This window comes from Cephus cinctus, unplaced genomic scaffold (genome assembly GCF_000341935.2).
Source record: "Cephus cinctus unplaced genomic scaffold, Ccin1 Ccin1_scaffold0173, whole genome shotgun sequence".
In the NCBI taxonomy this organism is placed as follows: Eukaryota; Metazoa; Arthropoda; class Insecta; order Hymenoptera; family Cephidae; genus Cephus; species Cephus cinctus.
In genome coordinates, this window is record NW_014332897.1 from 58,634 (window position 1) to 80,987 (window position 22,354).

General features: G+C 43.4%; 3 protein-coding genes across 14 annotated transcripts in view; 2 read left to right on the forward strand and 1 right to left on the reverse strand.

The window, feature by feature from the left end:
- LOC107264557 (RNA-binding protein squid) overlaps positions 1–8,950 on the reverse strand; it is a 12,961-nt gene extending 4,011 nt beyond the window's left edge. The window contains exons 1-8 of one of the 6 annotated variants that reach the window (XM_015732939.2): positions 8,641–8,950; positions 4,332–4,367; positions 4,050–4,090; positions 3,651–3,778; positions 3,285–3,431; positions 3,063–3,194; positions 2,695–2,962; positions 64–135 (exon numbers count right to left, since the gene is read on the reverse strand). In XM_015732939.2, the coding sequence (XP_015588425.1) occupies positions 64–135; positions 2,695–2,962; positions 3,063–3,194; positions 3,285–3,431; positions 3,651–3,778; positions 4,050–4,090; positions 4,332–4,367; positions 8,641–8,768 (952 nt within the window). In that variant the 5' untranslated portion in view covers positions 8,769–8,950. Of the gene's footprint in view, positions 1–63; positions 136–645; positions 1,907–2,694; positions 2,963–3,062; positions 3,195–3,284; positions 3,432–3,650; positions 3,779–4,049; positions 4,091–4,331; positions 4,368–8,640 lie in introns of those variants that run through there. The other 5 variants (XM_015732942.2, XM_015732944.2, XM_015732940.2 and 2 more) reach the window with 5 other exon arrangements.
- Positions 8,951–8,988: 38 nt separating this feature from the next.
- On the forward strand, positions 8,989–16,051 carry LOC107264555. 6 transcript variants are annotated; one of them, XR_003058838.1, is made up of 18 exons: positions 8,989–9,246; positions 9,319–10,045; positions 10,103–10,226; positions 10,325–10,471; positions 10,912–11,090; positions 11,150–11,356; positions 11,426–11,647; positions 11,706–11,898; positions 11,952–12,162; positions 12,233–12,539; positions 12,595–12,740; positions 12,800–13,016; positions 14,260–14,441; positions 14,544–14,879; positions 14,990–15,182; positions 15,269–15,607; positions 15,672–15,770; positions 15,854–16,051. XR_003058838.1 is itself a non-coding variant. In XM_015732935.2 (13 exons), exons 2-13 carry the CDS (start codon positions 10,025–10,027, stop codon positions 13,303–13,305), a joined length of 2,190 nt encoding a protein of 729 aa, XP_015588421.1. In that variant the 5' UTR covers positions 8,990–9,246; positions 9,319–10,024; the 3' UTR covers positions 13,306–14,243. The 6 variants fall into 6 exon arrangements, 1 of the variants encoding a protein (XP_015588421.1); XR_001536980.2 differs by having other exon boundaries at positions 15,269–15,770; XR_001536981.2 differs by having other exon boundaries at positions 15,672–16,051.
- A 137-nt stretch (positions 16,052–16,188) lies between these two features.
- LOC107264556 (high-affinity choline transporter 1) lies at positions 16,189–22,241 on the forward strand. 2 transcript variants are annotated; one of them, XM_025081822.1, is made up of 7 exons: positions 16,189–16,794; positions 17,008–17,321; positions 17,540–17,910; positions 18,009–18,313; positions 18,955–19,234; positions 19,822–20,039; positions 20,172–22,241. In XM_025081822.1, the coding sequence occupies exons 3-7, from the start codon at positions 17,637–17,639 to the stop codon at positions 20,913–20,915; spliced, it is 1,821 nt and encodes a 606-aa protein (XP_024937590.1). In that variant the 5' UTR covers positions 16,189–16,794; positions 17,008–17,321; positions 17,540–17,636; the 3' UTR covers positions 20,916–22,241. The 2 variants fall into 2 exon arrangements, with proteins under 2 accessions (XP_024937590.1, XP_024937591.1); XM_025081823.1 differs by having other exon boundaries at positions 17,563–17,910.
- Positions 22,242–22,354: the final 113 nt, after the last annotated feature.

A 22,354-nucleotide genomic window follows, 5' to 3' on the forward strand; every position in this document is an offset into this window, starting at 1 on the left:
GGGGGGGGGGGGAGGGGGACGAACAAAACAATAAAGAGAAAGAGAAGGAACGCTAATGCGTACCTTTACCGCGTGCACCACCGCGCCCACCACTGTAGCCACCATCGTAACTACCACCGCCATAGCCATAGCCGTCTGCTTTTCATGGAACACACGGTACAAGAGACAATGGGGTCAGTATCGACGTTATACCGTTTTTCGTATCTAGACTTTAGTTCTATAGTGAGTGTAAGTAAGAAAAAAAAAAAAAAGAGAGAGAGAGAGAGAGAGAGAGAGCACAATGCTCGCCCCGATGGGCATCCTTCGCGAATAGGGATCTTCTTATCCTTTTATTATTATTTCTTTTCTCTTGGCACACGACGTCTTCGTCTCCCGACGACATCACGTTTTCCCGACAATCCCTTCGAGCACCTGGGGATTTTTCGAAACCTCGACACACCTTGAGAAGAGATTCGCATATTCGACGGGGGTCCGGAAGATCAGGGATCTTCACTGAAATACTTTGGGTCTTTTTTTTTGGGACCTACGGACATTAAATGAACACGCATGCTTTTGTTGTCCCTTATTAGCAAAGAATGAAAGAGATGGGTGGGGGGTGGGGGGTGAACCGATCTACGATTTATTCTTTGCGTTATCGGTGTTCTTCGATCTGCGCTAACGACTATTGGCTTATCTTCATGCACGACGTTCAAACGAAACAAAAAATTGACGGCTGTACACTGAACGTATCTAAAAATAGAATTCTGAAACTTTTGTTTCTTATTATTTTTTTTTTTTTTTTCTAAATCCACTATCTTTGTACGAAATACTACTGTAAGAGAGAAGCATGCTCCATTGTGAGAAACGTACGAGAACTACTGCCGCGTGACTTGTGCGATGCGAATCACGCGGATCGATTTTGCTGCGGATGCGCCAAGGGAAATAATAATCGCTAAGTAATACGCGACGGCGTTTGCCAAATGCAGGTTTGGCGAACTCTGTCGCGGTTCTCACGTAAATTAACGACGCAACTCCGCAGAAACGTGAAGACATGCATGGTAGGAACGTGGCGGGACTCGAATGCAGGAACAAGGGGGTATTAATATACCATTTGATACGCCGTATCGTCCTGTACACTTTTCCTTTAATTTTCACCACACATCTTCCTTTGATATATTTATATAATTATGTTACAGTGATTGCGTGATTTTGAAGTCAGCGAGTCTACAGAATTTAAAGGGTTAAAGAGGGAGAGGCCGAGTTTGAAAAAGAAAGAGAAAAAGTACCAGGAACATAATTTCTAGTTAAACTGCAAGAATAATTAAATTCTATTGATCCACTGACATCAATCAGTGAACGTATGAAAGGTAGATAACAGTTAACAATAAACATCCTCGAAAAAAATGACTCAAACGCGATTCACTCGAGATCGATAAACTCAAAATTCGTTCATAAGGGATTTTTAAAGTCAATTTTTGCTACTGAGTTGCATCAGTCTATAGCAGTCAAAGATAATTGTATGAAAATTATAGAAATAAAAAAAATTCTAAAATTTTGGATCGCGACGAATGATCGAGCGACAATCAAGAATAAAAAAATAGTAAGAACGTGCAAAATAAAATCTTCACGTCTCGACTGTCTTCACACTTTCACTGTTACATATTATATGTTTCTTTTGTTTCTCTATTATATCGTTAATACGTTATATATTCATTCGCATAGATATAGTATGTTAGTTAAATATTAACAAGGCATCAAAGAATATAACTTAGCGAATCGGTAGGTAAGGTTAGGTAAACGTTAGTTGGTCACAGCGCAACAACGACGGCCTACACTCTTTGGAAGTAGCGGAGAACTGTTCCCGGATTATGTTCGATTCCATAGTCGTCGTCGTCGTCGTCATCTTAATAATCGATATCACCATCGTCTAACAAGTACAAAAACGAACATGATCCGAACGATAGACTCTACGTGCTGAAGTCGCTGGTTTACAACACTACCATAAAGTATAACGGACCAGACTTGCAAAGATACACGAGAATTAGAGAATTGAGAGGAAATGGCTAAAGATTTGCTCGTGCTGGTGGTAATAGCATCATAAAGAGAACGAACGAGGCACAAGAAGATAAGAGAGGCAAGAGAATGAATCGATTTCCAAATTAAGAAAAAAAAAAAATTAAAAAAATTAACGAGTGGAGTAGAGGAGCCAGACACACGAGTTGTACGAGAAATCGGGACTGATCCGCCTGCAAACCAGCACCTCACGCTGCGGCATCAGTTTACGATTAATATCACACATCTTTCACCGTTTCCCACGGTACGTAAGTACATAACACCAGGTATTAACCAAGACCGCCATTCTTTATTACGAGTTAGCACCGGGGCAGACGATCCGAAGCTTCAGTCGTCGAAAATTCATTTCGTCTAATATCTCTTGACAATAGTAGATATCTCGAGCGCGGTCTTAAATCCGATTAAGGATAAGAAATGAACCAAAATAAAGACATGACATTGGGCATCTGCCAACAGTGAGAGTAGACAGCAATGAAAGTGACATAGTTACGCAAATAACTTTCTTTCTCTCTCGTAATCGTCTGCCGTGCATCTGTGGCGGGGTCGGGCGCGTCCTACGTCGCTCGTAAAAAAATAAACAGTCGATAGGAATCGCAGAGTCGGCCAACGGACGGCGCGTCTAATAATATTCAATGAAATTACCGTATCCGCTGTAGTCGTAGCCGCCATAGCCTCCGTACCCACCACCATAGTAGTCGTATCCGCCTCCATAACCGTCATAACCACCTCCGTAGCCACCTTGGCCGTAACCACCTCCGTAGCCACCGCCGTAGCCACCTTGTCCCCAGCCTCCTTGACCGCCAAATCCGCGACCTCTGCCTCCTCTGCCACCACGTCCACCTCGACCACCGGCGCCACCTCTCATGCCGCCCATACCGTCGGGCTTCGGCGTCGCTTTCTTCACGTCGACCTAATTCGATAAATGCAATTTGCAGTTTTTATTATTCTTTTCCATCGCGAGTGATGTCGTATCCAAATGATCTACGATTAATCCTAATCGCGATACCCACCTCCTTTCCGTTGATGGTCTGTTTTGGCGTTTTCAAGAGCTCGTTAACCACTTGCTCGGATTCAAAAGTGATAAAGCAGAACCCTTTCCTCTGGTTCTTTGTCTTGTCGAACGGCATCTCTACTTCTACGATCTGGAGACGCGCAATGAAACAATCAATTAAACTTACGTTCCAATTCATACTTTGAATCAGGGAGGGAAAAAAAGGAGAGAACTGGCTTACTGTTCCAAACTGTGAGAAGAAGTTCTTGATGTCGTCGTCTGAAAGTTCTGTGGAGAGGCCGCCGACGAAGATCTTTCCATGACGGGCTTTCGCTTTTTTGGGATCGACCTTTTTGTTATTAATTACGTGATCTCCAGCTGCCATAATCTGAACAATTGAAAAATACATTTTAACGTCACCACAATGCTCTAGCCTTGATCGTCTATGATTATTCTAAGATCCATAAAGGACACGTCAGGAGCCAATGTTGTCGTCACATGCACTCAGTAGCAGAACTGACTTTTTGGTATCATCATAAGCAAATAAAAGAAAAAATAATCATTACATTTTCATACATCCCATATGTCATAAGTATCGACTGTTTACCTTGTCCAGGGATTCTGCCTTGGCGAAGACAATGAAGGCGAACCCTCGTGATCGTCCAGTGTTAGGATCTGTCTTGACATTGATGCTTTCAATGTCTCCGTACGAGCCGAAATGATCCCTCAGTTCCTCTGAAAATTCAATTATACAATTATTAAGGTCCTTCGAGCCTAGCGCAGTTTGCTTTCTCAATAAATGTAATAATAAATAGCAAGCTCAGTAAATAAACGTCATTCGTCTCATGCGACAGTGACATTCTGCCGTCCGAAGGTGTCCTAAGATTAAATCATCATTGCTTGTATTTTTTTTAAATTTTTTGTTTCCAATAGAAACCGAAATCGAACTCACAGTCCAAAATCAAAAGGTAAACGGATTGAGATAATTAATTTAATTAGTACTCACTGTCTGTGGTTTCCCAGCTGAGTCCGCCGACAAACAATTTTCTGCGAATGAGAGAAACAGATGGGAACATCGAAATTAATGGCAATGAAGAAAGCTTATTCCTGGTATTCCTAAAGCTTCAAGTCTCTATCGAGATATCGAAACTCCACACGATATGCGAATAACAATTTACAGGGAAATGACACTTTTGACGCGTTCGCGAGTTACTTTTAACTGAGCGAGAGTCTTTAAGATACCTTGAGGATGTGTAAAGTTAAAAAATAATGAAAAAATTTAATGTACCTATCGTTCAGAGACTCCTGGTTCGCTCCAGCCGACCTGCAACGCAATTCAACGGATTTATTTTACTAGATGAATCTTTCAATTGGTACGATTTAAAAACTAAAGACGAAGCAAAAATTTTCTTTAACTTTTATGCGAATCATTCCCATTTCTCAGTTTGAAAAAGGACTTTGACTTGACCCCTGGAAAAATCTAGAATCGCTGTTAAAAATATTAAAAGGTTCAACACCGAGAATACACAAGAAACGTGAGTTCGTTCGTATAGTTTGGAAAAGGGCCACTGGGCTAATTTTTGATGAACATATCGGTACACTTTGATATGGAATTTTCATTAACTAGAGATGTAAATATATATATACTTTATATTAAGTGTTTCGATACGTATATATAAATATATAGATATATATATATATGTATATATATGCTAGTGTTAGTATAAAAGCAAATCTACATTACTCTCTACCATAAAATTTGGAAAAATTAATTAAAAAAAAAAAAAAATTAAAAAATTATAGACTGAAATAACGAATAATGATACAGTCCTTAATAGCGATAAATGGTAGTGATAATAGTAGCAGTAGTAGTATCAGTAACAGTAGTAGTGGTAGTAGTAATAGTACTAGCAGTAAGTAGAGGTAGTAGTAAGTAAGTAAGTAGTTAGTAGTAGTAGTAGTAGTATTAAGTAGTTAGTAGTAGTAGTAGTAGTAGTAGTAAATAGTTAGTAATAGTAATAGTAGTATCATACCGTTCCTAGAATAAGCAGACGAGTTTTTCCTGGCAAAAGCAAGGATATGAAAAGAAAAATATACGTTTGCGCATCCTCGTTTTTTTTCCTCGTTGAAATGCGAAAGATCAAAATTACGAGAGGCACAACAACAAAAACGAGAAGGCTGCTCTGCACGCAGAGATCGCAATTTAAGTTACATTAGTGCGCATGAGCTTGCCAAATTAAAAAAAAAAAAAAAAAAAAAAAAAAAAAAAAAAAAAATTGAACGGAGAGAGAAAAAAATGAGCAATAATACGTGGATATCAGTATGGCCGAGAGAGCGAAATTTTTCAGGACGTTCGAGCGAACCTGAGATAACAATAGTTACAAACTCCAGTTGACATACAGCTGCGCCGAGAGAGAAAAAAATGAGCAATAATACGTGGATATCAGTATGGCCGAGAGAGCGAAATTTTTCAGGACGTTCGAGCGAACCTGAGATAACAATAGTTACAAACTCCAGTTGACATACAGCTGCGCCTAAAGGAAACAATATTGAACTTTTTTTCCAAGTTGGATTGACTGCTGATTGGCCCAAAGAATTGGCAATTGGTAGATATACTGGAACTCTATATTGAAAAGCTAAAAAAATCGTTTTCACATTACACGTAAGAGATGGCCCGTATCAGACGCTGTTTAATGTTTAATACAGTCGAGAATTAATGCGTGTGCAAATAAATATATATATATATTTATGTATTTATATATATGTACGTATATATATTTATTTTTCTCTCACTCTCTCGTTTTTTAATATTTCTTTTGATACTTTCACTCTGTCGTATAATAAGTTAAAGTCACTGGCAAGTTATATGTATTCACAATATGATATATCGTTATCCGTGATCGAAGACTCGTGAGATATATATATGTATCTTTCGTCGCTTTCTTAATTCAAATAACGATCTGCGATATATATATATATATATATATAAAGATATCTCTGTCAGAGTGTGGTGGTTGTTATATCTGTATATTGAGATATATATTCATCTTTTCCTATATCGTCTAGGGCTGGTGATAAATACCGTGGGCACCAGTCACTCGCCGGTACTCAGTTGTTGGTCGGGTCACCGTTAGCCGGTTGCGAGCCGCCCGCCATATTCGCACTGGGTCGTTTGCCACCTGCAGACCAAGCCACATAAACTGGGTTAATGGCGTTCCGATCTATCGGAGGTATTCGCATTGGCCCTAGTGACTCTGTGCTTTGGTCACGCCCAAACTGCATTGACATCGGATCGTAATTGACTCTATGCGTGACCCAGCAGGCAAGTGTGTGTGTCTGTGCGAGACTCTGATTGATCTGACGCAATTGACTCGACTTCCAGTGCTTGTGTGCCGTGACCAGACATGACGGACTTGAACTTGACACGTTGACTTCTCACAACAATTCTTTTTTTTTTTTCATTATTATTATTATTATTATTATTATTTTTTGTTCACAATGCTTCACACGTATTCAGTTTTCACAGATCCCAGGCAAGCGGTACGTTTTGTCTCTCAATCGTGAAACACGACAGAATCGGCCAACCACACAGAATTCGGCTGCAATAAATGAAGGAAGTAAACGAAGGAAGACTCTCGGCTGGCCAAAAAGTGACAATCGAAAGTTTACGCTCTATAAAAACATGATTATACAAAATTATTAATCGTGTTACGTGTAGATAATTAAAATTTGGTCGATGGCAAGATTACAATTCTTAATTATTAAACAGAGATAGAGTACAATTAATGGATAATGTTGCTAGGCGTAAAACGAGAGGAGTTTTTACACAAATTTATAAGACTTTGGGATATACAGAATCGTAGACGGTTATCATAGATCTCAATATCTTTGAAACAGAATAAGAAGCACATTATAAAACGTTACAGCTAATCATTACGTATCATTAGGCATACAGTTACCTTATCTTAATTCTCTGACAAATAAGCATGCAAAATACGCAACTATCTCTCTGCAATAATTCCGTTTTCGTTTACTCTATTTTACACTATTAGAGTGGAGCGCCGACCTCGGACCGTTCGTTTGTTTTCCTTTGTTGCGTCTACATTGATTATCGCGTCCCTCCGTTTACTCGTTGTTCTTCTAACGACGCGCACGATTTGTGCGCTCGCTTAACGGGCAAGAGGAAGCAACTCTCCAAATTCGGAACTCGCGTCTACGTTTCTTCTTTCACTTTATCGCGCTATCGTTAACTCCTCACCACGCGGAAAAAAAGTTGAGCCACGACCTAGTTTCCGCGGTAGTTCGCGCTCGAATTGCGATATGGTGGGAGTCTCGAAATTCGAAGGTTACGTCCACTTTCCCAGAAAAAGGACTTTATCGTAATATCTCTAATCATTTTACAGTCTAGTGATGATGCTTACCCGTGTGTATCAGAAAAGCATACCCCGAACAAGAGCAAGAGATATCTCACAATCAGAATCCAAGAGGCTGTAGGGATGTAAAAAAACAAGACAAAAAAGAGAAGACAAGAGAGAGAGAGAACGTAGATATTTCGGGGTTGCTCGAAGTACGAAGCCCAAAATGGTTGTTATACAACATTCATTCTTGAGATAAAAAGGAGAGTCTGAGTGAGAGAGATGCGAAATCACAGAATATTTACAAGAGTGCGAGTACCGTGTAAATAATCCCGCGATACGACATCGAACATCGACACCGGCACATCCGACATACGAAAGATTGGCCGACGGGCGGGGAAATCGTCCAGCTCTCTGGCAGCCATTATGCTGAAATGGAAAAGCAAGCTGGTGTCGCTGCTTCTGCGTCAGCGCGAGCGAGCCAAAAATTTTCAACTTCTTACAGACTATAATCAAAACAAGAGCAGTTTCAGTAAATTTCAATAATGGATCTTGCGCATTACATTTTCTGATCGTTATTCATTACCATTGCGTAAACAGTATTGTCTAAGGATAATCAGAAAAAGAATATTTTTACGCGTCTCTTGTAACGCAACAGATACGAATATCTTAGAATTTAGGAGGACGCGCAACAAAGTTCGCAACAAAGAGAAGAAAACTAATCGAAGCCAAGCGTGGAAGAAGTCCCCGCCATTTTATAAGTTCGATTGTGCGTGCGTCTCGCGGCCCGGTTCTTTGTGAGTGCGTAAACGTAGATGCGCGTGTGGGCGCGTCCGCCCTAAGCCTGCGGCCGGCGTCTCCACTCCACTGATACAGTGTTACCAATTTCTCGCAAGTAAAATCCCGTTAATGCAAAAAATACTCAAGCCCGACAAATCGAGCGTACTTGCGTCAAAGATGGCCTTCTTTATTTCTCGGTTATGTGCTTCTCTCGCGCGGATGCGAGCCGATTACTTTTTATCCCAGGCGAACCGCGCGCGACCGCCATTTTGTTCTCAGTCTACGTACGGCGGCGTAGAAGGAGAGTCACGCCAAGCGATCCTCTCCTTCGTACCTCCTTCGTATTTCTTTATCTTGGCACAAGTTTTGCCCACGAATTTCATCGGATCAAGTCAAAATTGCCACGAGAGGGAGACGTACGAATCGAAATGCGGCAGAGCCACGTACTCGCCGATAGATTACCTGTCTTCCTGAGATTCCTGGCCATTTTCAGTGGCGTCTCCTCCACCGCCGTTTTCCGCCTCGCCGTTCTGCTCAAAATTCTGATCGGCGATATCCTCGCTGAAGTCCTTGTTCTCCTGATCGGCCATGTTTTTCTTTCTTTCTTTCTGTTATAGGCTTTACCTAAATAACCACTCTCAAACACACAGGACGCTGTACCACGATGAAACTAAAGACTTCTTTTGACCGCACGAGCTAACAAACACTCCGGGCGTCCGTACCGCTCCGCTGCCGAATGGAGAAGGGAGAACGCCGAAACTCGTTCCTTTCGACTCGTGAGTTTGCGCCCGATGCATTCTGGGCTTCTCCTTCACTCCCACCATTTGGCACCTCTCCGCCAATCCCAACGGCACTTCCACTACCGTATCGCAGGGCTTCACTCCCTGCTCGCTAACCTCAATTGCTGGCTATCAACTTGACTTCCAGTAACCCTACGGCGAAACTTTATTTCCATTCAATTTTCAAACCCTCCTCTTGCGTGAGCATACACCACAGCCATCGTGTCTTATCAATTATTGAAAGCCGCTTCGTTCCACAATCAAATTGGTTCCATGAATTATTATACCGGTATCGATCTCTGGATTGCATGCTGCATGCGTTCAGCCTTAAAAAATTTACTGAGAAATTTCTTCCTTTCAGGTAATTATGGAACCCTTAACTAGAGGAATTTATGTACGGCCCTGGCGCACGAATCGATGCTGCCGTCGGAGGTTTGTAAACGAACGAGGAAGGGCTGGAATCATCGCAGCGGTGGGGGAGCGCAAGTGAAAGAGATCGGCTTTGGTTAGGAGAGGAACGGGCTCGTTGACCAATCACAGTGCAGAATGAGCTCCTGGTATCCGGCACGTCACTTCCTAGGATGCCTACGCGCTCTTTTGCAGAAAATCAATAAAGCGTGGGACCATCTCGCGCGGAATTTGGCTCTCGCCTCTAGCATCGCACCACGTCGTCACTCAGCTGGCTTCGAATACACGTTCCGAATCTCGGAACACGATAACCTCCAATGTTTACGTAGACAGAACTCAACAAAAATAGTTCAAGCAGAAACCAATTCGCGAAGCTGCGCGAGAAGAACTTTGGAGCGGGGTTACTTCAGATTCTCAAATTGAAGGAGGCGAATCTTTGTTTTTAATACTGGAATCGTGATCGCGAAAGAGCGAATCGATTCTTAATGCATGACAAATAAAAATCACGAAGCTACCGAAAGTGACAAACGAAGGATACAAATGCCGCTTGTACATTTTTTTTCTCATTTTTTTTTGTTCTCTCATTGGAAGTTTGCTGATCCGCGTTAGTCCGGCAAAGAGAAATTTTGTATGTTTCCTAAATTTTGGAATTTTTTAAAATGCCTGAAGGAGGAAATAAGGTAATCAACGATCACCATATAGCAACAGGGAAAATATATTCTTGTCAAAAATTCTAGAATTTGAGGCTGCGAGATGTATGGCGGACCTGTAACAAGATACGTGCGGCCATTTTTCGTGTGGGCCTTAACCTCTGGGACTATTATAGACCCTTAGACCCGAACAAAAATAGCCTCATTTCAGGTACTCGTGGAACCCCATGTTATGGCTATATTTATAGTTCTTTCAAAATACTCTTTTAACTCATTACTTTCTGTTTTTATAATACCGTTATTTTACAGAATCAAAATTCGTTTCTGTTTTGGCGGGACCGTTGAGAGGACCCATTGGCTTGTCAGATCAGGAAATCGGGGACTTGGCTGATTACTTTCGACTACAGGATGGACGAATATTGTATAGTCAATTCTGCGAAGTTATCCACGATAGCGGTATGACAAATAATTTCTTGCAAATGTGCAAAGACATATCACGGAGTAAGCTGTCGTAAAAGAGTGTCGTAATAAAGTTTTTATACCTGAGCATTTACGATTCTAACTATTCTTTCACTTACGATTTACTGCTTTTCTCGGGAGGCATTGTTGGGCCTTATTAGAATATACCGTAACGAGTACATACAATTTACACTAAGGGAGTCCAGATCCAGGTATGGATTTTATGGGACTTAAAGACTGCTCTTTAGAAAATTTACATTTGGCAGATATAACTGTTTTCTTCATTCGCAGTTTTTCAGAATAACCATAATTATCCAGGGTGACTCTTTCAGCTCATTTGCGTTATTTATTTTTAATCGGATACATTAGAACCATCATGTATTATACATATAGGGTTTCAGAGGAATCCTGAATAAGGACAAGTTGATTTTCTTTAGTTCCTGACTTTGGAAAAAACAAGCCATTGACTACTGGTTTGGAATGGGAAGATCCTCTACATGTTAATCGTTTGAGTACTACTGAACACAGGAAGTTGGATATAATTATTACAAAAATTGCTGTTCTTATTAACAAAAGAAAACTTGTGCTCAGACCATACTTTCAAGACTATGAAATTGTAAGTATTTGATGATCATCCTTGTTGAAAATACAGTAAAAAAATTTATTTAAATATAGATAGCAAAGAACGCTGGAACAGTTACAATAGCTCATTTTGGTCGAATATTGCATTTTTTGAGAATTGTTTTGGCTGCCGATGAATTCAATCTTCTGGTGAAGAGATATGCTAAGGATGGCTGCACTGTCAATTATGTAGCTTTTGTCAAGACTATAGATGAGGCTCAAAATTATATGGATCAACATGGCATGCTTGATTTGGGTGGAGTATGGCGTCATTAGCTATTCTTATGTATGCTAGTAGCACTACACATTGTTTTAAATTTCATTCTAAAGGATCTTCTCAATCAATTTCCTGGAAGAGTGATCACTGCGGAGTTACCAAAACTCCCTAGACCTGAAATTGGTAAAGTGCTTCCTAGTAAAGTGTTTGGCAAGCAATCAGTATTCCACCCAGCAATAAAAGAAAACAGAGATTTAATGCCCCTTTTGGAAGTAATTCAGCGAATCCAGAGACACATATTAGAGAATCGCATTCGAATCCATGAATTCTTTAAGGTGAGTTTGTCTGAATGTTCTTCAATATACTTTGTAATGATCCTAATATCTTACATAGGAGTTTGATCATTTGAATGTGGGACGAGTGACTATTTCTCAATTTAGGAGAGGTATCGATGCTCTTCAAGTATCGTCTCTAGGGCGACTGTATCTTGCTGAAGCTGAAATCAATGGAATAATTACTCTGTACAAGGATCCAAATAATCCAGATCGTGTGTGCTGGAGAACGTTTGAAGACGATATAGATCATGGTAATCAGCAGTATAAATATTTAGAAACTTTAAGATAACTTCATTTACTTAAGTTTTCACGGTAAAGGAACTGGACAAACTACCCAACTTAAGGATAGAATCACCACCTCGAGAGATTACAGAATTGTGTCGAAGAGGTCAATCAGATTGGCAACACGAGGAGAAGAGTTTGCGAGAACTCTGTGAAGATTCTTTACAGAAAGTAAAACATAGAATCAACGAACGTGGATTAATATTGAAGCAATTTTTCAAAGAATATGACAAGTATTTATATATTTTAATATATGGTCAGTAGAAAAATAATTTTTGTTACTCATTTTATTTTATACCTCAGGCATAATCATGGTCACGTATCAAGGACACAAATGAGACAAGTTCTGACGACCTCTGGAGTTCTTTTATCTACGCAAGAGGTGTTTGCTCTTGAACAAAGATACAATGATGACATAGGATTCAATTACGTCTACTTCATTGAGGAACTGGAATCTCTACCAGTTACAGAGCCTTTGTACTTTTCAATGCTCGAAGAGAAAAAAATAATTAATGCAGAAAAGTTGCCCGCAGAACCAACCGAGGAGGAAACAAATATTGTTACCATATTGGCTAAAATTAAGGCTAAAATTGTTCGCGAGAGAGTTAAAGTAATTCCCTCTGATTTATTGAATTTTCAGAAATTACAGCTCTACCTTCTCACAGGTTACACAATTCATGCGCCCTTTTGACACACTTAACAAACAAGTGATTAGTAGGGCAGATTTTATTCGAGGTCTTGATCAGATTAGGTGTAACCTAACGTGCACAGAAATGGCTACAATAATGGAAGTTTTTCGTGCTCCGTTAAGGTGTGTCTTAAATAATATTTTATAAAATCAAGTCATTAAAATCGCCTAAAATCTGATAGGCCACAATTCATCGAGTACGTAAGATTCGGAGATGCTATTGAAGAAGCTGTGGCCACTTCGTGTCTAGAAAGAGCCCCGCTTTTGATTCCTGTACAACATATACCTTCAGAATCTTGTAGCAGGAATTTTTTGAATTTTGAAGAAAGACACACCCTCGGCCAAGCAATGGATAAACTCAGTGTATCCATGAATTCCAACTTGCAGGAAATTTTTACGGTTTGTATCCAAATCTATCAAATCCGAAATTTTAAGATTCTATAACGAATCGTTCGAATTTCATTTCCCGAAGGATTATGACAAAGAAAGAATTGGTACCGTGACAAAGGAGCAGTTAGCCAGAGCGCTGTCAACAAGAAATATGCTTCATTTAATTAGCAATAATGAATTCAATGTCATTCACAAATGCTTTGGAGTAGAAAGAGGAGGTCGTTTGGAAACAGATTACCGAGCGTTTCTCTGTGCTTTACGTCTACTTCAGGAGAACAAAAAAACCCTACCGTTTTAACCAGCCGTGAAAATAATTCATCTTTCTGCATTTAATAGACTACTTTTTTCAAATCATCAAAAAACAAGAAACTGTATTTACTCACTTTAACAATTGTCATTTTGTTAAGGGTGTTCTGTGGCCTCACTGTGTTACCAGTAGTAGGTCATACCTAAAAATATTGTTTCTTGATCTTTATTTCATGGGTAAGATATTACCGACTTACAGCATATTACCGATTGAGAGAATAATATGCGTTATTGTCATATAATACACAACGGGGCAGCACTTACTCTAAAAAGATATTCATCGAGCCGTTTCAAAAATTGCTGTCTTGGCATTTGTCTGCTTCATGAAAATGATGCCAAGGATAAAAAGAAGCAGCAGTAATAGTATTAGTTTGAGAACCCTAGGTCCAACGAGCCCTGATTAAAGATGTTAATGTCAAACACTCGTAGATGCAGCCTCCCTCTATTCAAAGAAATGAATACGTAACAATTCCGCCTGGCTGGCAGCTTGTTAAGTCAGCTCTTGAAACATTAGCTTTTTTAAATGCATCAAGCATAAAAGACACAATTAATTAAGTGGAGTCACAGACTCTCAGGTTAACTCTAAAGATAGCTGAAAGAAATCATAGGTCATGACTTGTGACCCAGTTCCTTCATCGAGAGGCACTTCCGTTGGAAGGGATAAGAAGAGGGTTGATCCAGGTCACATATTGACTTTGTATCCAATCAAGAACAATACCTGGTTATCAGATGAAAGGCGTTCTTTCAAAATTCGAATTTGGGCTCTCACTGTCTCCTTAACAGAGATACTGAACATCAGGGAACCCGGTTATTCTCTTATAAAAAGAGTAACATGCCAGAGCGAGGATGAAGTATGAGAAATCATATGGTCAAAATAGAGGATGATCTTTCATGCAACGGTAAAAAGAACTGCCTGCCGTCATAACCGATACAAATTTAATTTCAGAATAATAAAAAGGAAGACGAACAGGACCCGGATGCCTGGGAATCTTGTGAATATACAACACTGGCTATTTCGATCCTGAATTTAAGCGTTCCTTTAGGAATTTGCATTGGATTGTTCCAAGTCAGAGAATGTTTATCGACCCACAGTCTTCTCCTCAATTCGGACCTGCGAATTTCCCACTGGTAAATATACCCAGCATGACGTACTACCGTGTCATCGACATTTTCAGGTATAATATCTCGCTGACGAAAAAGTCCCGTTATCTGCTTATGAATAATGTCCAGGTAATTGGACAACGCAGAAAATGCCCAGGGTGAGCGTTCACAGACGATGTTAGCAGCCCGATTACGTCCCGTCCTGACTCAAGACTTGTGAAGCTGCACGCAAAAGAGCCACTGGGGAATTGAGGTCTTTCTTGGGATCGATACTTGTTACCAGCCGTTGACATTCTCGGCCAGGAACAAGAAAATCTTGATAAATTCCCAAAAAAGTCCAAAATCGACCTAGGGATCCAGGAAGATTTTCCTTCTTACTTCTTTTAGGATTTCTGAATAATCCTGATGATGTTGAGTTAATGCAGAGCTGGTTGGAAGAGAACGAGACACGCTTCATTTAAAAGAGTATGTCACGTGGCTCAAAAAGCTTGAGGGAACTGAACCCCGTTAACTATAACCTACTAGTACTAACATTAACATTGATCCTAATCCTGGCTCGTATTACTACTTTCCAGCGGAAGGTCCCTCCTCGCACGTGGCCATTGTTCACCAACTTCACCTGACACGTGGCGAAATTCAATGCGCGTATTCCATCCATCCGCGAGAGAGCCGCTTCTGCTTGACTTTTGACACCGGTTCGTCACGCTAATCGGAGCCTCAATCCGACACGTAACGACCCACTTGCAAGGTGGTGCCCAAAGCCACTAGGTAATACTAATTGATTTTAATCTGAAAGAAGCGACACGCGTAAAAACAAGGAAGGGTTTTTATTTTTTAATTCAAAATGATTTTAGATAATATGCTGGACTCTGGATTGTTTTATCTAAACAGAGATTTCACGTGTAAAATCGAAGATACATATATGCCGTTTATGGTATCGTCGAACTCTTCATGGATGCCACTCCATGCTCCTCTAGTTCTTTCGTGAGTTTAATTCACCGCAAAAAGCATCTCCTCGACAAGGACGAGGACGATGACGTCGTTGTTCGTGGATTGTCAAGAGTGGGTCAAGTGATATCGACCCGTGAGAACACGGGGACAAGGGTGGGACTATGATCTACCTATGTCTTTGCTTCACGTCCTACACATATGCCCTTGGTGATGGGTTTCAGCTTAGCTGCCAAAGGACACGGGTATTGCTAGGACGATAAATTGGATAATGACTCTCTTGGGGATCAAATGCGTTTCTGTTAATAGATATTGGTCGATGGTACCTTTTCGCTTTGAACTGGTTGGCTCGCTGGGTTTAATTGTTTGCGAAAGACATTATAGATTGGACTGTCAAAGTTCGTTAAGGTATCAGAATCAATTCTTGTAGACACTATGATATTTCTTGAGCCATCGTCCACTGTCTCTCTAATGTAATTATTTATGTGCAGAAATTTGTATAAAAGTAAAAAAAAATGGTAGCACAAGTTTTCCACACTAGTTGTTACGTGCAACGCTTTCGTACGTGCATAGACGATGTTATTAATAATCACCATGAAATTGAAGCACGAACTCCCATCGAGGCCAAAGCAAGCTCAGATGGGTTAATTAAAGTTCATTAGCCAAAATAAATTAATAATCTTCCCCGGTATGTGGTATATCCGATAACATCCTCGATTCTAAACGTGAAATACGTTGGTGAAAAGGTAAATTTTTAATTCAATAATTCTTTTGGCTTTTTAAAAAAAAAAACATTCTACGTTCATGAACTATCTCCGGCGCTATCTTTACAAAGAATATAAAATTCATAATGGATCCTGGTACTTTCTGTGAGATATCTCGGGCAGCCGTGACACCTGGTTCACCTCTGTCCTCTTTTAGGAACCTGAAGACCGGCTGGAGGATGAGGCACGGCCGAAGCGCAGGCTCGAGACTTCAGCCCAGTCCACGCCCCGCGCCCCGAAAATCAAGGGGCTGGGTCGCGAGGAGGCTGGTGGAGGTGGTCGAGGTGAAGAAGCTTGCGAAGCTACTCTTGGTACGAGGATGGAGGTGGTGGTGGCGGTATGACGTCACGGGGGCCGAATCAATATTATACCGTGTCCCTTCGTCGCTCTCCGTCGGCTCTCCGGTGGCGTAACGTGCCTCGGCTGGAGAGACGTGCTTCGAGCGAGGGTGCCTCAGTGCGGGGAGGCCGCCGCGACGCTTGGGACGTCGAATCTAGGCCGCTCCGACGTCCGGCGCCGCCGTCGGGATCTCGTCCTCGTGTTCCTCGTCGTCTAAGGGTACCTTATTTCAGTGTCTCAATTTTTCAACGTCTCACGTATCTTCGTCTACTGGAACAGTTAACAGTGATAAGGGAAATCAGAGAAGCTTGCGGCAAGGGTGATTGATCGTGAGTAATATAAGATTGTGAATGTTGTACTCGATGATGATGATGACTGCGAGGAGTCTGAGAATGAACTATGATAACCGGATGCACGGTGATGATCATGCAGCCTAGAGGAAGTGTAGTTTGGTATTTCCCGTCAGGATTAGAGACTGGCTAGGGATAAATTGACCCCCCCGGGGATGTTGACGGTGTCAAGAGTGCTCCTCCTGTTTCCAGGAGGAGGATCCAGGTGCGTTTAAGAAAATCGGAAGAAAAGGAAGAGAAGGCAAAATCGGAAGAAGTCGAAGCGGCGGTACCAGTGAGTTGGTTGGAAATCGATGGCCATCAGCGCCCATGGGCGGCCTCGCGTTTAGGACAAGGAATAGCCCCTCCCAAAAGACCTCGCTCCGGTGGGGCGACTGTTGCCCCCCGAATCCCAGCCCTCCATCGTTGACGGCCGTCCGGAAGGACCGTCATCAGGTCATGCCGCCCGTACCCGTGTGAGGTTGTCCCCCGCTGTTGCGCGACTGCACCCCACGGGGTCTCCAGAGGTACCAAAAACAATCCTTATTTTCTGTTCTTTCCTCCCACTTCTCTCCTGACCTTCGACACAACTCTCTTCTCTCAGCTTGTAGCTGCGCCCCACATAAGCATGCACTTGCACCATCTAGTTTACTTTCATCCTACATTTCCATACCTACGTACTCATTCTGCATTGAATCTGTCTCCGTGTCTCACTCTGCAAGAGCGCTCTTGATCGTCCGTTCAGGTTTCCAAACGTTCCCAAATCAGATCGCATCCCGAACCTCTTGGACCTTCGTCTCCGTGAGCTTGACCTCGTGCCGGTCGACCTATCCTCCCCAAAGATGATCAACATCGCGGGAGTCATCTCCATCGTCCTGTTCTACGTCTTGATCCTGGGCGTGGGGATATGGGCCGCCAGGAAGAAAGAGGCGGGCAACGATTCCGAGGAAGAGGTCATGCTGGCCGGAAGGTCCATTGGCCTCTTCGTCGGGATCTTCACGATGACGGCTACCTGGGTGGGCGGTGGATACATCAACGGCACCGCCGAGGCAATATACACGAAGGGTCTGATCTGGTGTCAGGCACCCTTCGGTTACGCTCTCAGTCTCGTGTTCGGTGAGTTCATAATGTAGCCATACGTCAGCAGCCATGAGCAAAGTATCGCAAGAGAATTTTGAGCCCGCTGAGCTCATCCGTTCCCGGTGATGTCGCAGGTGGTCTATTCTTTGCCAACAAGATGCGACAGCAGGGGTACATCACGATGCTGGATCCACTCCAGGACGCGTTCGGGGAGCGCATGGGCGGATTGTTATTCCTGCCGGCCCTTTGCGGTGAGGTCTTCTGGGCCGCAGGAATCCTGGCGGCCCTAGGTGCCACCCTCGCCGTCATCATCGACATGGATCAAGGCACTTCCGTCATTCTGAGTGCCTGCATAGCCGTCTTTTATACACTCTTTGGTGGGCTTTACTCCGTGGCATATACTGACGTCATACAGCTGTTCTGCATATTTATAGGATTGGTGAGTCTGAAAATTCCACTTGACAGTTCTTCCAGTCCCGATATGGAAACAACCCTTGCTCTCACCCTGGGTCGAAGACGTGCCGGCCCGTCCAATCAATCAAACTCGTTTCGTGTTGCCTTAACACGATAAATTTATAATTCAAAGGCGTCATCTGCCTACGCAAGAGCTACAAAGCACTGGATCGATAAGAGGGCTCGGTCTTTACCAGCGTTCCTATTACCAAATTTAGTTCAATATTTCCTACCCTCACAACAAAATACAACCCTCCCAGTGCTCTTTCCAGGAGCGAATCGACCTACCAGTCCACTTTCATACGATGACTTGGCCATTCAACCCCGACGCATTCACTCCCTATGAATTATCGTGATTAGAGAAATATTCTAAGCCGATCTTGCTTTGGCACACTCTCGCCTACGATGCCTGTCCGTGCCCTAAGCATCTACCAAAGAGAAGCCATTCAGTTGCTCCTTTCACTGGCCATTCCTTTTTCATCGTCTTCGAGCTCCTGGGACTCCAGTGACTCCCGAGGGCCTCCAGGGTGCGCTTATCGGCGCAATCGAACAAATACATTTTCTACCCTCCTCCGCTCCAGCTCCGTTGCTTCAGTCAGTGCGACGATCGATCATTCGTGATTCCAGTGGATGTGCATACCATTCGCCTGGATGAATCCCAAGGTGAAGTCCCTCAGCTCCATGGACGTTGACTGGATAGGCGAGATCGAGCCGAGGTACTACGGGTACTACGTGGACTATGGTCTCCTCCTCGTCTTCGGCGGGATACCCTGGCAGGTCTACTTCCAGCGGGTCCTCTCATCGAAGACGGCCGGCAGGGCCCAAGTCCTGAGCTACGTAGCTGCTGTCGGGTGCATCCTCATGGCAATACCACCAGTTCTCATCGGAGCGATTGCCAAAGCTACTCGTGAGTGCTCTCCAATCTATTTATTCCATGTAGATACTCAACTAGGATCAAATTAGTCGCGGCTCGACGTAGCCGAGCACTTCGATCCTACTTGACGTTTAGTCGCTGGCCCAGCAGGGCTTGGGAGTGAGAGAGACGACAATGAGCCAGGGGTTGTTGGCTGGCTGGTACGGGGTGCTATTTATACGAGGGGGAGGGGGGTCGATGGAACTAAAGAAGGGAGAGAATACACGGCCGATCGTAATAGCGTGGAATTTTGCCATGTGGGTTTCTCACCGAGGGGGAAGTCAGGGCGACATGATCTCACTGATTCTCAGTGGACTGACAATGCCTGGGGCTGCCATTGAGAATCGAAGGACGGTTCGGGCCTATCTAAATATACATAGAATGTGTTCGTAAACCGTGATTAATTTAGACTCAATAATTTACTTACGTCACGAGCCAATTCGCACTTGTCAAGTTGTTTGGGGATATTTTGAGAATCGAGAAGAATTGATTATCGATGAGGGGAGTAAGAGGGAGGACTGGAGAACGTCGAGATTGAAGATGCATCGGATGGCAGTCAAGGTGGCGGTTTGATCTTTCAGCCTGGAACGAGACCGACTACACCGGTCCATATCCACTGACAGAGACGGAGACGAGCATGATCTTGCCCATGGTCCTTCAATACCTGACCCCGGACTTCGTATCCTTTTTCGGACTGGGTGCCGTCTCGGCGGCGGTGATGTCATCCGCGGACAGCAGCATCCTTTCTGCCAGCTCGATGTTCGCCAGGAACGTCTACAGGCTGATCTTCCGGCAGAGGGTGAGTCATAAGTTTTTTCTCATTCTGGAGTAACAGAGGCGCAATGAGTGTAAGCGGAAGTGCAGCGCGCACTGGCCTCGGACTCTGTGTCGAGAAGTTAGCGAATTGTGGTGGTGGTGGTCTGTGACGCAGGCTTCGGAAATGGAGATCATATGGGTGATGCGCACGGGAATAGGGGTCGTAGGAGTACTGAGCACCGTAATGGCTCTGACCATCCCATCCATCTACGGACTCTGGTCCATGTGCTCGGACCTGGTCTACGTGATCCTGTTCCCCCAGCTGCTGATGGTCGTGCACTTCAAGCAATACTGCAACACCTACGGCAGTCTGGCTGCGTACATGATAGCGTTCCTGATTCGCATTAGCGGCGGAGAGCCGCTGATCAATCTCCCAGCGCTGATTCATTACCCGGGTTACGACGTCGAGACGAAGACCCAGCTCTTCCCGTTCAGGACGATGGCCATGTTGCTGTCCTTGATCACGCTCGTGGGCGTCTCCTACGGCACGCACGTCGCCTTCATGACCGGCAAATTGGCGCCGGGTTACGATTTCTTCAGGTGCGTAGTGAACATTCCTGAGGATGTGGAGAGGGTCGGGCCCGATCCTGCCGAAGGGGAGCAGATGGCCGTCCTCGCGGCGGGAGCCGGAAGGCTTTACGGCAGTAAGGACGAATCGAACGGACGAGTCAATCCTGCGCTCGAGCCGGACTACGACATGGAGCCAGGATGCGGGATAGTCGGGGCTGAGGTCGCCGGGGCTGCTGCCACTGGCGGCGGGGGAGGTGGAGGAGGAGGAGGAGGAGGAGGCGGCGGCGGCCATCTTGGGCATCACGGGCCCAGCGTCGCTCGCCAGCCTCAATCCAGCACCGCGTTCTAATCCCTGGTTCTGTGATCGGATGCTGTGACCAACAATAAGTGCGGTGGTGTGGTGCCTCCTCTAAATCTTCTGTCTCTTCTACATACCAATTCGTAGAGCCCTAGGTCCCCGTCCATGTCCCCAGCTCATTCTAGACGTCCTACCCTGGCAGGTCCTTCGGAATTTCCCCAGGATCCTCCTGACCTCTTCGTCCTTCCTTCCTCTCGAACTCGGAGTCATGCTTCTGGTACTCTGCGCTCTGTAAGCAATTCAATGCTAAATACGATTGACTCCTGGTGAGTTTTCACAGCAGCGAACGCAATAATAAAGAGACTCGCGAGTAATCGGAACCGCCTGACTCCGGGGTGCGGGAGGCCCCAGGCATCGCGCCGCCTATTAGGCCTAGTCACTTTGTTTTTTGTCTTTTTTTCTTGAAATATATAGTCTATTATAACAGCTGCTTACGAGAGAACGAGAGAGCGTGAATGAGAGTGAGAAAGACTGCGAGAGAATTTTGAAGAGAATGAAAAGAGCAGACCGATCGATCAGCCGATTCTTACTGTATCGCAAAGAGGAACGATGTCGCGTTTGTCCCTGCGCTTTGTCTATTGAAAACGAAAACTCTCCTCCCGTAGCCAATCAGTCTCGAGAAGCATTAGTCAATTTTATTAGGCAGTCGCCTTAGGCGACCCTAGCGAATAGGAGCGACCTCGGATCAGCTCGTTTCAAATGCGCTTCGTATTCTCGAGACTTAGCAAGTGAGCGCCTTTGGTGTTTAGATGTAAAAAAAAGAATTAACAAAAAATGCTGCAAGCACGAAGGAAGCAAGGAAAGAATAAGATAGCTTTTCTACGTTAAACGACCTTGTACTTTTCTCGCTTCCACGATTGCGTCATCGCGATCATCGTTTCTCTCATTAAAAAGCACAAACTGACTACACACACACACACACACACACACACCCATATATATAACGTGGAGAGTAGCAATATAGTTTTTCGAGTGTCTCATTGGCTCATCTATAAATTGATGCTCACCCGAAGGGTCTTATCGGCAGTTCGATCGGTTAGCGCAGATACGTTGTGTTTATCATATAGTATATATAAATTACATATATATTATACAAATATATTATTGCCCGTGCAATATCATTCGAGTGAGAGGCGACAGATTCGTAGTCATAGCGAATCGAGAATCTCAATGCATATCCACCAAAACAGTATAAGCAATTACATGTTGTTTCAGCATTTATCATTGTCCCGTTAGGATTATAATTTATCAATATTGTTAACTAGTCGCGTTTAACGTTTAATCTAACTGTTGCGTAATTAATCTTCGTATTTCTGGAAAAAACAAAAAATTTGACACTGAAATTAATCAGGGTCCGTCGAATATCGACATGTTACAGCTATCCCTCCACCCCCCGTCTTTACCTACGAATGAAAATCCTCTGATTGACC

Excerpts from the sequence above, each read along its gene's own strand:
- LOC107264556 (XM_025081822.1), top strand. The coding sequence starts at position 17,637 with ATGATCAACATCGCGGGAGTCATCTCCATCGTCCTGTTCTACGTCTTG. Across the intron at positions 17,911-18,008 it reads CGCTCTCAGTCTCGTGTTCG|GTGGTCTATTCTTTGCCAAC; the intron begins GTGAGTTCATAA and ends GTGATGTCGCAG. Across the intron at positions 20,040-20,171 it reads GGCTGATCTTCCGGCAGAGG|GCTTCGGAAATGGAGATCAT; the intron begins GTGAGTCATAAG and ends TCTGTGACGCAG.
- LOC107264555 (XM_015732935.2), top strand. The coding sequence starts at position 10,025 with ATGCCTGAAGGAGGAAATAAG. Across the intron at positions 10,227-10,324 it reads CAAAAATAGCCTCATTTCAG|AATCAAAATTCGTTTCTGTT; the intron begins GTACTCGTGGAA and ends GTTATTTTACAG. Across the intron at positions 11,899-11,951 it reads TGAAGACGATATAGATCATG|TTTTCACGGTAAAGGAACTG; the intron begins GTAATCAGCAGT and ends CATTTACTTAAG.